Genomic DNA, 14,696 nt, shown 5'->3' with positions numbered 1-14,696 from the left:
CTCTGCAGCAGCAATGCCAATGTTATCATCCCCCTCAATTCCAATTTTCATCTACTTTAATTCTGTGGATCTGGAGGAAGCTTCTTTTGCCTTTAGCGATGGAGTGAAAGTATGTAGTGTTCTCATCACCCTCTAGGTTCCATTTGAGATTTGCTTTTTGTCTCCAAAAGGTATCTACATGCTTGTGATGAGTGATCAATTCTGCTTTTTTTCTATTCATGTTTATTCTGTCAATAGGATCCATAGATTTCATGTACTTTTCTTCACTTTGTTTAGCCTCTTTCTCCTGTTGCTGAGACTTCTCAAAGATATTTCCAATTTTGGTTTTAGACCAATGACTCAAAGCTCTACTAGTCATCTTCATTTTCTGATGAACCTGCCAAAATATATTGCCATCTGATTGAGAAATCCAGTTTTCCCTGACTACATTAAGAAAGTCATCAAAGTTAGGGCCTGTTTGGATTGGCTTTTGGCTTATTTTTGTTATTTTGGCTTTAAAAATAAGTGCTTATAAGCACTTTTTAACTTTATCCAAACACTTCAAAACTGCTTAAAAGCTATTTTGGCTTAAAAAGCACCTAAAATAAGTCAATCCAAACAGGCACTTAGTCCAAAAATTTAAGAATTTAAAATATTTGGTGTGATGGTCAGCAATGTTGCCAAAGTTGATAAGCAAAGGACAATGATCAGATCCTACTCTAGGCAAATGGTGCACACTACTATGAGAGAAACAATCACTCCACGTAGTGTTGCAAACCATTCTGTCTAATCTTTTCCAAATGATGTCCTTTCCACTTCTTTCATTACACCAAGTAAAGTCACTACCTGTGTATCCAATGTCAGAAAGTGCACAGTCATTTAGACATTCCATGAAGGCCATACTTTTACCTAGCGTGTGTGGTATGCCCCCTAGCTTTTCTTCCCTGCTTAAAATACTGTTGAAATCACCTGTGACATCCCAAGGATGGTTGATGACGGAGGGAAGAGCTCTCATGTACATTGAAAGATCTTCCCTACCAGAGGACTTCGATTTAGCATAAACAATGGAGAGAAAGAGAGCATGTTCCTCACTTTGAATCTTACAAGTTGTGATTTGGTTCTCACTAGCATAGATTGTACAGTTGAGTTCCTGTTTCCAAAAGATCCAGATCTTGTTACTACAGTTTGCAAAACAGTTTTGCATGCCAAGACATTTCGCATACATTTCAATTTTAGTCTCTTTTATGAAAGGTTCTTGAATAGCTACTAAAGAGACTTTATGATTATCAATCAAAAACTTGAGCCTTGCAGTAGAGGCATGAGACTTCATGCCTCTAATATTCCAATTGAGAATACTAATCATGATGAATTTAGGAGGTTTTTGTGATTTTCCTTTTTTGTTTTTTCACGTCAGGATTAGTATTTTCCTTTCGACCCATCCTGCTCGTTTGATTTTCATTGGAGTAAGCTGTAGCTTGATTTCCAGTTCCTTGATTAGCCCCATCGATGTCTTTTTGTTTGATGTTGATGCTCATTTCTCCTTTTTCTTGCTTGTTTCCTTCCTCATCAGAAGATTCCTCCGAAGTGTCGTCTTCTTCTTCTCCCTCTGAAGATGTTATATCTGTCCATTCATCTTGGGAATCTGGTTCTTCACCATTGTAATCATTGTCAATCTTCTTGTTGTTTCTTAGTCTAGTTTTACAAGTACTTGCCAATTGTTCCTCATCTTCCACCATCAACTCATCAAAGCTATTTTGATTAATATCGGCAGCCTGCTCTTCATTCATAATTTCAACTTGTCGTCTCCTAATTTGAGTGTTAGCTTTCTTGCGAGTTCCCACTTTGGTTTTCCTGCCAACAACTTCTTCCCATTCCCCATCAAAATTATCAACAGTGAGTTCGTTCATACTCTTAATGGGTATGGTTTTATTGAAAACTGATGTTGTGAGGCTTTCCGGATTACCATCATTCATATTATTCTCAACGATAATCTCGTTTGCTTGATCACCTGTTTCATTGACATGTTCAGTATTAGCAACCTCATGTTCCAACTCTTTTTCTTTTGATGCAGGGGAAATGTCACTATTAGCCATATCAAATTTGTTTTTCGGGGACACGAGTTGACTGTTGGCCTGATCATGTGCCTTGTTTTCACTATTAATCTTTGTGATCTTTGTATTGGTTTCACAATCTGTCGTAGATGAAGGATGAGGTTTATCAACTCCAAAGATGTTTCCAGTTGGTTTATAAGCTTTCCTTGGGGGTTCACTTCTTCCTCTAGTTTTCCTTTGTTGATCTCCCTTTTATTTTGCATTTCCCTTCCTCTGTTGGGAGTGATTTCATCTTCTTCAGGCAGCTTTATTTCACTGTCGTCTTGTTCCGAATTTCTTTGTTGTTGTTTATTTCTCCCTTGTTGATCCTTTTGTAGTGCCTCTTTCTTTTCAGTCTCTTTTATCTTTTCTAGAACTCTACAATTGATCATACTATGTCCAAGCTTTTTGCAGTGTTTACAGAATTTGGGGATATTTTCATACTCAATTTTTTGAGAAAAACCTCTTAAAGGAGTGTTGTCATCTTCAGTTCCCACCCAAACGTTATGGACAAGAGGCTTCAATAGATCGATTTCCACCCTTGCTTTAGCCATACTAGGTCTAGTCATCGTCTTGGTGGCTATATCAAGTTTGATCGGTTTTCCCACTTCCCTAATAATCTGTTTGACATAGTTCTAATTATGCATATGAAAAGGCAGACCAGGGAGAAGAACCCAGACAGGAACTATAGGGATATCTTCCTCCGGTTTGAAATCTGGAGTCCATTTTTGTAGCCAAATTTGAAACCTTTCCAGCTCAGTAGCCCTTTTATATAACACTAAATTGAAGTCTTCATCATTAGTACCCCTTCAAAGGAAATTTTTCTGAGAACCTCGATCTGATAGTGTCAATTTGAGGTTGGGACTTCAAGAATCTTCCCACAATAGTTCTTCTACACGAAGCTGCCATCACTCCGTAGTAATCTGAGGCTTTGAATATAACAACTGGCATCCCATTGTGAGTAGTTCTTCGAGAGATTGCAGTCCCTTGTTCCATACGATTTGTGGTCATATTAGAATAGGGATCTGTCACTGAAGAAGCATAGGTAGGAGATATATCTTTGGATATTTTGGGGTTGATGGGATCCCCTTTTGGGGGATTGTTTATTTCTACTATAGCCGGTGGAGGACCGCCGGCCGGCGTCCCCATCGAAACCAAAGAAGCGGAGTAGCAACAAGTTTAGATTCTAACAGTAGGAAAGTAGAGAGAATTTTTGTTGTGGTTGTTTCAAACGTAACTCTCTTGACTCCATTATCTTTCTTGGAATAGTTTTTTCTCAATATTAAATGTTTATAATTTATTTTTATCAAAAAGTTAGTAAATATAAATTTCAAAATAAAGTAATTTCGATATTATATCCACAGCATATTAGGTTTAAGGTGGTTGTTGGTGGTAGTAATTGTCCGACAGGACTGCCAGCATTGTGGTGGAGGTGGTTGTGTGGTTAGAGGTGGTTGCTGGTAGTGGCTGATGGTGATGGTGAAAGTTGGTGGTGGTAGTTTGATTGCTGAGATGGTTGGTGGTGGTGGTGGTGACTGACGGTGGTGGGTGTGGAGTGGTGGTTTGTGATGCTTACAGACAGTTTTTTTTGAGAATTTGTAAGTTTGTATTCTTCAGCATTAGGATATGCTGGTCACCTTCAAAATTCATCACAAAAATTACAAATTTGATCTACATCCACTATACATTATTGTTTACACCAAAAAAGTAAAGATACTAAACAGTTTCATTTTACTTTGTGAATGGAATTAGATCTAGCAACATTTATTTCTCTTGTAGTCCATTTATTGTTACTGACAGTGTCTGCATATAACAATCCTTCTTCTGTATTTAGATGTGCTAATGTAACTGCCCTCTTTTGCCTTGACATTTATGAAGTTCGTTATTTTGGATGCAATAACTAAACCATCCTGAATTGATTGTCCACTCAGGAATTTGATTATTACTGCTCTCCTCTTACCTTGCACATTAGTGATGCTAATGTATCGACCAAATTTGTCGAAGTCCTTCAACAAAAGTATGCTCAAAAAATGGTCATGAAACTTCCACCTCATGAACTATCCATTACATTGTCTTCTGGCTGAAACTCGCCCTTGTCATCATATTGCAACCTCTTTCAACCCAATCGTACCATGTCTCTGCTCTATACACCTTCCTTGTTATGTCATACAATAAACCTACCGCAAAGTAAAAGATGTAGTCTCCCATGACTGAAAAAAAGGAAAATGTTGCTGAAGAAAAGGGAAGAAATGGTGGATTCCGGTGATTGAATATCACCAGTATATGGACTCTAGAGGCCTGGAAGGGACCTCAGATGTTGAACCTCGGGAAAGGATCCTGGGAGCATTTTGAAGTTCATAAATCAAGCTATGCTATATTTACAAGATCCTAGAATATTCTAGGATATCTACGAGATTCTAACAATATCAAGCACTTGGATTGTAAGAGGATCACTGTCCCTCGGCCCCATTTTATGTCGCACACTTTCCTTTTTATTACCCCGTCTGTTTCAACTTATGTGACACTTTCCTTATAGGTCTGTTGCAAGAAAAATGACACATTTCTATATTTGGAAACAATTTAACTTTAAATTTTTTATTTTACCCATTTTACCTGTAATGAGAAGCTTTATACAGTGAGAGTTGTGATAAATTAATGAACTAAAAAGGATGAATGTAAATTGTGAACGTAGCGTTTATGTACATTCTTTTTACGCTTGTGAGAGAGCATATTCAGTACTGAAACCCTCTCCCGGGGGTTGATTTATTCTCATTATCCTCCTGCAGCTTTTCAAGTAACAAATTTTCTTTTCTGCCCCTGTGGTTTGAGAATTCTGCCATAAGGTTTGGTGAGTTGTAAGTTGACACTCCCACTAACTCCTTAGGGATTTTACCCTATACTTTTTGGTGTCTCGTAGGTGTGCATACAACTAACACTCATACCTAAGTCCATGTAATATTGCCTCATTGGATTGTATGCTTGGTGTGTCCTGGAAGATGTTGACTTTTACAAAGTTCCTGCTGATTTCAGGGAATTGGGTGTACAAAGATAACCAAAGCTAAAAATGAAGGTTCTATCAGTGGGAATGTTGAATCAAGATCATATCTGGAAAAGAGACTAGTTTTTTGCTTTGGTTCTTATGTTGCGGCCCAGCTATTGCTGCCATTTGGGGAAGAAAACATTCTTTCTTCTTCAGAGCTGAAGCAGGCTGAAGAGGTTGTACAGACTCTTCCCTCTTGAACTATAATTCTCTCATGTATGCTGCTGTGGATACTGGGACCTAATAATTTATTGTATTTTGTGACAGATAGCTACAAGGATGGTGATTCAGTATGGTTGGGGCCCTGATGATAGTCCTACAATTTACCATCATGGCAATTCGGTATTTACCTTTATTTTCCCGTCTGCATGATCTTTTATTTCATTCAATATATTTCCCCTCTTCATTGTTGTCAAAGGTGCGCTTAAAGCGCCCTTAAGCCATGAAGCGAGGCTGAAAACGTGTTGAGCACTTTGCCTCACTTAATGCGTACTTCAGTGTCATCATCAAGGTTCTAAGGCATACGTTTCCTTGCCGATGAGCCTCGTTTGAAGAGGCAACACTAAACAATTGATATTTTACTTTTATCGGATTTCTTTTTTCAATTTCTTTGGTTCATATATTTGTCATTCATGCTTATAATTTATTCTTGCACTAAACATATATATTTGTGTTGTTTCTCCATTTGCACCTTTTTTCATTAAAGCCCACACTTTGTTTGCGTTTAAAGCCCCAACGGACCTTAGAGCTTTATTGCAATTTTTGCTTTTGGTAATACTGCCCCTTTGTATCTTCACTATAGCTAGATATGTCATAGTTTTCGTGAACCATTTCTCTTTCCCTAGACATATTAATGAAATTTTTCAAGTCACCTTGCGAACCACATCAAGTTCTTTGCTATGATGACCTTGGCTGCAAACAGTTAGGGGTGGAACCAAACTAGAAAATCATTCACCTCTACGTTAATGAGTGAACCACATCTCTTCCACGAAAGTATCTTGCCTAAAAAAGTTTGCACATGGAAATGGGAACCCAATGTCGTTTAACACTTGTTCTTATAGATATGTGTGCTTGTACAAACATTTGCCAAACATAAAGTACTGACTGCCATTGTATATCTTGGTGCGCAACTAATTTGCTTATTTCATTGATATATTTTTGTCTTATCGTCTTCTTTTCCATGTTGCTGATCTGAATAGGTCACGACTTTGAGTATGGGAAACCATTTTGAATATGAGATGGCTGCAAAAGTGGAAAAGGTATGAAGTTGCCTATGAGTAATACTCTCTGGTCCTTTTGATTGATGATATGAAAACATTATTTTCTTGTTCTATGAGGATTCTATGTACAAAATTTTCTTGCTTAAATGGTACTGTGGGCCACAAATAGTACTTAATCTTTGTAAGAGTAAGGTTGTTGAAGAACTGTCATTTTGATCTCTTATAGCTCCCACCATCTGGCTTGACTTTAGCTGAACTGTACATATAGTTTTCTTAGTGTGCTTGGGCGTGCTATCAGGAGGTTTCTTAACATTTTTGATAAGAAATAAGAGAAAAGATTTGGAGAATGCGTGAAAACAAAGGTTAAGTTCAGGTATTTGAATAAATGTATATGTAGGAAACTCATGTCACAATATTGTATTTGCATATTTATTTAGATACAAGTTTAACCCAGTACACTCACAACACTCTTCCTTGGTTGGGTGCATGCCTGTTGTATGTAGGAAGCTTGTTGCTTATGTAGTTAATCTGGTGAGTGACTTGTTGAATATTTTTGTCAGTTGATGATTTGGTTATTTGGTTTTACAAGTGTATTTTGTACAATGTTGCCCTAAGTTGCATTAAATGGAGAAATATGATTATTGCGGATTCATATCCGATCCTAACTTGTTTGGGATTGAGGCTTAGTTGTTGTTGGTGGTCATTTTGTTTTACAATCTAGGACCAATGTTTTATTTCCTCCAACAAAGTGATAGTTGTAAAACATTGGATAGCCACGAAGCTCAAGAACCATCTAAAATGGCCTAGAATCTTAGTTGCCGGTAATGGTCGGAAAGTTCCCAGTGAGGTTGTCATTGAAAGAGTTCTATATTTCGTACCGATATGGGTAGAGAGAAAAACCCAGGTTTGAAATGGTATCGATGACAACCAGAGAAGTCGCTGGAGTTCCTACAGAGACCGTGTTTCCATCATCTCCTAATATCCTCCGGACAAAATCAAACTCTGCTGACAAAAAAAGTACCGGAAATCCCTAATAATTAGGCTTTGACAGGAGAAAGTCACGTGATGTGTACTTGTACCACAACTGGGGCTTCTAAAGTAGAAAAGTTACATGACTTACAAGTTCAGGAGTTAAATTCCGTTTTCTCAAGATTGGGCTTTATTTTGGGACCTAGTCAGACGCCAAAAAATAGAGTAATTGGGCCTGATTTAGTGGGCCTTTATATTTTAAATGATATACAAACGGAGTCCAAAGAAGGTTTTAAAGTTGATTCCTTCCTCGAAGAACCAGACATTTGCTCTTCTTATAAACAGAGATGCATGCAAGGGCACAAACCTCTTTGGAGACAGTAGTTCTTGAAGTAGCTGGGGAAACAAAGACATCACAACAATGGGAGTGAAGTCGGTACAGGAAGAAAGGTCAGTATCTCAAAATACAGGGGGAGAGAATATTTATGCTATAGAAAGGGGTGAGTCTCGACAAGGACAATTACTCACTTCAGATACTGGTAATTGGGAGGCTCCATATGGGGTCAGTCTATGGAGATCCATCAGGGCTCACTGGACTTTTTTGAAGGACAACTCACTCATCAAAGTGAATGATGGAAATAAAACTCTTTTTTGGAAAGGCAACTGGCTAGGGAATGGTAGTCATCAGGAGAGATTTCCTGACATAGTCAACTTAGTGGTGCGTCAATGCAAGACCATGGCAGAAATAAGGAGAGAGTATGGATGTATCAGAAGAATGCAAAATTATTGGGAGATACAGAGGGTGACAGAATTTTACAACACATTGGAATCCTTCAGTGGTCTTCAAGAGGGGACTGATTTGCTCAGATTGAAGGGACATAGCTCTGGCAAGAAGAAATATAACTCAATGCTCAAAATGTTTTCTGTGTAGAGAAAGCAGAGACCGTGAATCATCTATTTCGACACCGCAAAATTACAGTTTAGCTTTGGAGACTTTTCATTAGTCTAGGCATTTCTTGGATAATGCCTGGTAAGATCACTGAAGTTCTACATAGTTGGGAGGAAGCAGGAGTCCAGGTAGAATACAGGAGCGTATGGAGAATTGTCCCTGCAAGCATTTGGTGGACAATCTGGAAACAAAGGAATTCAAGGTGTTTTGGGGATTTGTGTAATCCAGTGCACAAGATCAAATGGAATTGCCTTCTGCTTTTTGGTTTTTGGTGTAAACAGATTTATTCAGAGGATTCTGTTGATATAGTTGATGTTCTAGGTACTATTTCGGATGGAGAAATCTATTTCCTTAGAGTCTAAATTGTAAATATGGTTTCAGTACAACCCATGTACTGTTTTGTCTATTTATGCATACAAGTTTCCAGTTTCAAAAAAACTAAGCGAGAGGTGTCATTTGTTTGTGGAGCACGATCCTTTTCCCAAACTTTAAAGTTGGTCTAGAATGGATGAAACAGGGGCATCAATTTAGAATCAATAAACTTCCATAAGAGGATACACAATTGAGCATCAATCTTTTTTCATTTGACTTCCATAAGAGGCTACACAATTGAGCAGCGATCTTTTCTCCTTTGACTTCCATAAGAGGCTACACAATTGAGCAGCAATCTTTTCTCCTTCTCCTCGAACCTTCTCTTCAATATCCATAGTTTGTTTGATTAGGTGATCTTGAATGCCTTGTCTTCTGCATCTTAATTGTTAGAGGAGGATCAGGATAGGTAGTTTGCACTATGTAGTATCTACCAATGATTTTGTGGTAATCACTTGGTTTGAGTTACTCGTAACCATAGTTTTAGAACCAAAAGCATCTGATTCAAGGTACGTTTTCAATGAATCAAAGGAGTTTCAACTCCAAAAATATCAGTTCATGGGAATAAGTGTTATCAAGTTATGATCTCAAGTGCTGGAAACAGTGGATGAGGTAACCAAAAACCAGAAAATTTCTTGCCAGAACAGTGTACCTCGCAGGAAAATGGACTGACCTTCTTGAAATAGAGCTCCGGTGGTAAAATGCAACGGTAAGTGGATGGGTCGAGGTAGATTGAACTTTGAAGAAGCGAAACCCACATGTGATAGATTCTCGTTGGAAAGTACGAGTAGTCGAAAGATCTCTCATGTGCCTGCACATGAGGTAACCACTTCAGAAATATGGAAAGACTTCCCGGTGTGTGCACGTGCGTGGAAGCTCTGGGGCAGGAAAGCGGTCCTATCTCATGAGATGGTGTTCTATCTATCATATTGATGAAGTGGCATCACTGATCAAATACATTCTCTTGCCATTTCATAGATACATCAAAGAAGACCTCAACTCACCCCATCCCACCCCCACCCCACCCAAAAATATCATTTGAGTACAAAAAGAAAATAGATGCAAGTATAAATTTTCAATCCCGTCCTAAACATGTTATATGTGCGGAGAAGAATCAGAGACAATCAACCATCTTTTTTTACACTGCAAGCTAACTGGACAACTTTGGAGGATTTTCCTTAATTTAAAAGGGATCATGTAGGTGATGCCAAGAGATACACTTGGAAGTGTTGGAGTGCTGGAACAAATATAGCTGTTGGTCAGAACAGAAAGAAAGATGGAAGATTATCCCTGCTTGCATTTGGTGGACAGTTTGGAAAGAGAGAAATCAAAGGTGTTTTGAAGACAATCATAGCTCTATCCAGAAACTGAAGATGAATTGCCTAGCCCTTTTCTATTTTTGGTGTAAACATGAATATATGGAAGACATAGAATCTTTTATTGATGTTCTAGTATCTCTGTAAGTAGGTTATAGCTTAGTACATCTTCCCATATTTCCTTGTAAGTATGGATAGCTGTAGTTTTTATGCAGCAAATAGTTATACAAAAAATGTTACCTTCTCAAACAAAAAAAAAGAAGCTCCGGGGCTGGGCTTTCTGGAATCTCGTTGCCGGAGGATTTCAACCTCCTTAGTGGCGTCGGTTGATGTACAACCCTCAGGGGAAGTGATGCAGTGACATTTGCTGGAGAATATGACATGGTGATGATGTTTTTTCTTCTTCCTGGCATCACCGGGAAGATGCACAATGACTACCTCACAAGGGCTCTGGTACCATGTGAAAATGAAACAAGAGTTGCTGAGAGAAAAACACTGCTTGATTATTCCCTCAAGCTATTGAGGTTTAAATAGCTAAATTTACATGTTCTAAGAAAGGGAAGAGAATTAAATTACATAGCTACAGAATTACCAATTTTCAAAATAAAAATAAAAATACATAGTTACAGGAAGTAAATCAAGCTTATTGATCCCAGCAGATGTATATACTATATTTACAAAATCCTAGAATACTTACAAGATTCTAACAAAATTGGAGGCACATGACTTACATGTGCACGAATAAGGATTGATCTTATCAGGTTGCAACATAGAACAAAGCCTTGCAGGTCTAACAGCCAGAATTAAAGAAAAACAACTGCTACCAGTATCCTGAAAGTTTATTGCCCTTGAATAAGATAGTTGAAAATTTTAAAACCTGATGGAATATGCCCTATACTGATGAAATTCAGAAATTACCTTCTGATAGAGTTACTTAAAAGTGATGTTGCTTGCTTTGCTTGTATAGTCATAGAGCAGTATTTTCCTTAACCCAATAATCATCCTGCCTTGATTATTTGGTACAGATGTACTATATGGCTTATGATAAAGCAAAAGGCATGCTTCAGAAAAATCGACAAGTGCTAGAGAAGATTGTAGAGGAGCTGCTCAAGTATGAAGTCTTGACAAGAAAGGTAAGCCGATGTAGAAGTATGTGTTTGAAATTGCAAAAACTAATTCTGCATTCTGAAAGTTCGTCCTGGACAAAATGATGTTCTTTATGGTGCCTCTGGGTCTTAACAGTTTGAGACTTTTGGTTGGGATAGCATTCCTTTGGCATACTATTTTGCATGAATATGGTTTTTTTTTTTTCTTTTTTTTTGTAATTCTTGTTATCTTGCTTTGCCCTTAGCAGATGACAAGTTGACAACACCAAAGTGAGTCCCCAATGATTAAATAAAGCCAGACCCCAATTCATTTTCTAATAATTCCTATGGATATAATTCCTGGATAGATGTCTGTGGAAATAGAAGAGAAGAGAAAACTCTTATTGACACTGGTAGTTAACAACATACTAGAGGAATCCTTAGCTAGGATCTAGGATTATCCCACTGGTCTTTCAAAATGACAGTCTGAGTGTCCGTACCAAGTATCAACCCTCAACATATCGCATTACATGATCTCATAGTTTTTGTTCATTTCCTGTTTACTGACTATCTCTGAATTATGTTTTCCTAATTGACATTATTCTTTTTTAATTTACAGGATCTGGAGAGAATTATTGCAGATAATGATGGGGTGCATGAAAAAGAACCATTCTTCCTTTCGAAAGCATACAATGAGGTACTGATCCTCAATCCTCAGGGGACAACTGATGTATAAGTTTATTCTACCATCTACTCTTCAATTTCTTAGATGATAACAGTTGCACTGAGTTAGCCTTTGGCTGACCTAACCACAAACAAAAAGAGAACCCTGGACTTGGTTAGAGTTTCTAAATAAATATGGGAGAAATCGCCATCAGATGTGCTCAAAGAAAAAAATGAATGATGCTAGGTTAATTTCTGACAAGCTTCTAACAATGTCAATCAATGGACTAAATAAACCAGAGAAGTAGTTCAATGAAGAAATATCGTATAGTGTACGTAGAGCAATCCAGATGCTTGTTTCGATGTGAAATAACACCTAGAGGACAGTTGAAATAAAGGAATACTAGTTAGTTTAAGATCCTAAGTCATAGGTTGACACAATAAGAGATAGTGATATACAATGAGCTACAAGACATTTCTTGATAATATGAACAAATATTGCTGGATTTCCACAAGTCCTTCGGGGGAATTTCTTCAAAGAGAAAAGACAAATCGTCTACTCATTAAGCTTAAGTTACTGCCTATAATGCCATAATTATTCTTGATAATTATTGTGCAAGGCTTCTAGAGTTTGGTGATTATCTTTCACTGTTTCATCCAGGGCTTTTAATCCTAACTGAATTTTTCTTCTTTCTTGAATTTGGATTATTATGCTAGAAAACCATTCCTTCTTTAACCTGAAACTTGGCAGTTATACTTCCCTTTTCTGTATATCATTTATCTTTAGCTTATAAGAAAATGACAAACTTACGTTCATGTACATTTTTTCTTCCCCAAGTGCGGAAGCTGGGAGAATCTTAGTTGAGATATATTGGGCACCAACAAAACATTATTTGGTGCTCGATGATAAGCTCTGAACCTGTAGAGTTGGGCATGAGAAAATAGCGCTAAATAGTTCCATCTACAAATTTCGAGGCCAAAGGATGTAGGTTATGAGTTGCCACATCAATTGTGCACCGAAACATGCTGAAGATTTTGTAATTGTTTGGTCTGTTAATGGATATGTTTTCTGCCTCTTTAACTCATGGCACAATTTCTCTGATACCTGTGAGCTGATCAAGAATTCAGCTTACACCCAGTGAAAAACTTAACATACAGTTAGGTCGCAGGTTCAAGCCCCACACCATGTAAAGCGAAGCCTGGTATTTAAGTGGAGAAGGGTAGAGGGGCGGGCCCATTATCCACCGAGTTTAGAAGGCTGTGATTAGTCCAAAGGGCGGGTCACAGATGGATTTCTCGGTTATCAAAAAAAAAAAAAAAAACTTAACATACAGAGCTTTTCTATGCTTGGTATCAGTGTTTTCAAAGGCATTTTTAGGGCGAGTCCCGGGGCGGGGCGTATATGAAAGGTGTAGATTCGTAGTGCGTATGCCCTAGAATTTTGAGCTTATGCCCCGGGCGTAAAAGCGTACACCCCGGACGTTAAATTTGATTTTTTATTATTTTTTAAGTATTTTTTTCTATAAATTATGTTTTTATCATTGTTGTAATGATATTTATACTTTGTGCTGTCATGTTTTCATGTTGTAGTGACTTCTCCTAAAATATGTAAATAAATAAACTCTCAGAAATAGTTTTTTAGATAATCATGCCTGAAATTGATAGGATAGATATTCTGTGACACTGTGTTTTGAGGCAACTTTATCCGTTTTTTCTCATTGCTCTTACCTTGTTATCCTTCTCCTTCTTTGAAATATATAAACAATAATTAGTGCAAATATTAGGTTAGGGTGTGAAGGACTAGTTGATGTGGAGATCGATCCTTAAATGAATGATTATTTAATTTTGAAGATTATCTCGGTTACTATCATTTTTTGTGTTGTTACCTCTCTCAAATAATTTATAATATTTTTCTATATCATTGGTGATTTGTTTGTAGAATTTTTGAAAATTTTACATTCGCTAATTTTCTTAGTAATAAAATCATAAAATTGAAAATACAAGAGGTATACACCCTATGTTTCGGGGCTTACGCCTCTGCCCGTACTGCGTAAAACGCTCCGCCTTTTGAAATATTGCTTGGTATACACAAAATTAGATGTCTCAGAAACTTCAGCTTGTAACTCCTTCATCTACGTGCATGCTTATAACCCACACCCTTTTTTTGTATGCCAATTTACATACAGTTTTTACCTGTGCAGCCTGTGCTAGAAAATTTCCTACAAGAGAATGGAAAAGCTTCTTCGATGGAGTTCCTAACAGCTGCAAATTAAATAGGAGTTGTGTCATGTTTCACCTTCCGGCCATCAGTTCATGCTTGCAGTTCCTCTTATCTGATTTGTTTATTTTAGCACATTCATATTTATTGATGTGATGAGATGTAGTTCTTTTCATTATATTTGTTTTTTCTTCTTCATGAGGGATTAGAAAAGGATTTGGAGAAGAACGAGGAGGGGTATGGGCTGGATTGAGCGGTATTACAGGTTGTAGAGTCGGATTGAGAAGAGGTTGCATTCATTTTTCCTTCTCATCTTTGGATGAAGTTGTATATTTCCTTGTTGAATCTTCGCTAATTCACTCTAGGAATTTGGTATTTAGTAGTAAGAGTTCTTTTGCCTTGCTTTGTACACAATTACTTGAGCTCATAAAATATCATTGGTTTTCAAATGAGACTTGTAATTGCCTCACTTCAATCTTGTAACGTGTATATTGATGTAACAAACTTATGATACAACTCTTCCAATGATGATCTTGTTTGTTAAGAGAAAAATTAGTGATTTATAGTGAATTCCCTTCCCCAGATTCATACACATGTATGTCACATGGACGTTTAGATATTATCATACACCACAAAAGAAATCATAAAAGGATGTTTTTGTACTGAGTGATTAATATATACGAACTGAGTGAATATACCAAGTGGATATAGATATGAACTCTGTTATGTAGGACATATAGGTTGATATAATGGAAACTCTATGCAATTCTCGAAGATGCCTTGAGTAGACCTCTGAGA

The 14,696-nt window shown here is 37.3% G+C and overlaps 1 protein-coding gene across 2 annotated transcripts in view; it reads left to right on the top strand.

Annotated features, from left to right (window-relative positions):
- Nucleotides 1-14,373, top strand: part of LOC102605424 (probable inactive ATP-dependent zinc metalloprotease FTSHI 5, chloroplastic) — a 45,895-nt gene extending 31,522 nt beyond the window's left edge. The window contains exons 14-19 of one of the 2 annotated variants that reach the window (XM_006350410.2): nt 5,100-5,285; nt 5,377-5,451; nt 6,309-6,368; nt 10,958-11,065; nt 11,637-11,714; nt 13,882-14,373. In XM_006350410.2, coding sequence (XP_006350472.1) covers nt 5,100-5,285; nt 5,377-5,451; nt 6,309-6,368; nt 10,958-11,065; nt 11,637-11,714; nt 13,882-13,953 — 579 coding nt within the window. In that variant the 3' untranslated portion in view covers nt 13,954-14,373. Of the gene's footprint in view, nt 1-5,099; nt 5,286-5,376; nt 5,452-6,308; nt 6,369-10,957; nt 11,066-11,636; nt 11,715-13,866 lie in introns of both variants that reach the window. The other variant, XM_015310101.1, reaches the window with a different exon arrangement.
- Nucleotides 14,374-14,696: the final 323 nt, after the last annotated feature.

The sequence above is a fragment of the Solanum tuberosum genome, unplaced genomic scaffold, assembly GCF_000226075.1.
Source record: "Solanum tuberosum cultivar DM 1-3 516 R44 unplaced genomic scaffold, SolTub_3.0 scf00122, whole genome shotgun sequence".
NCBI classification, from domain to species: Eukaryota; Viridiplantae; Streptophyta; class Magnoliopsida; order Solanales; family Solanaceae; genus Solanum; species Solanum tuberosum.
The sequence above is the reverse complement of the archived record's forward strand: the minus strand, read 5'-3'. Positions and strand labels throughout refer to the sequence as shown.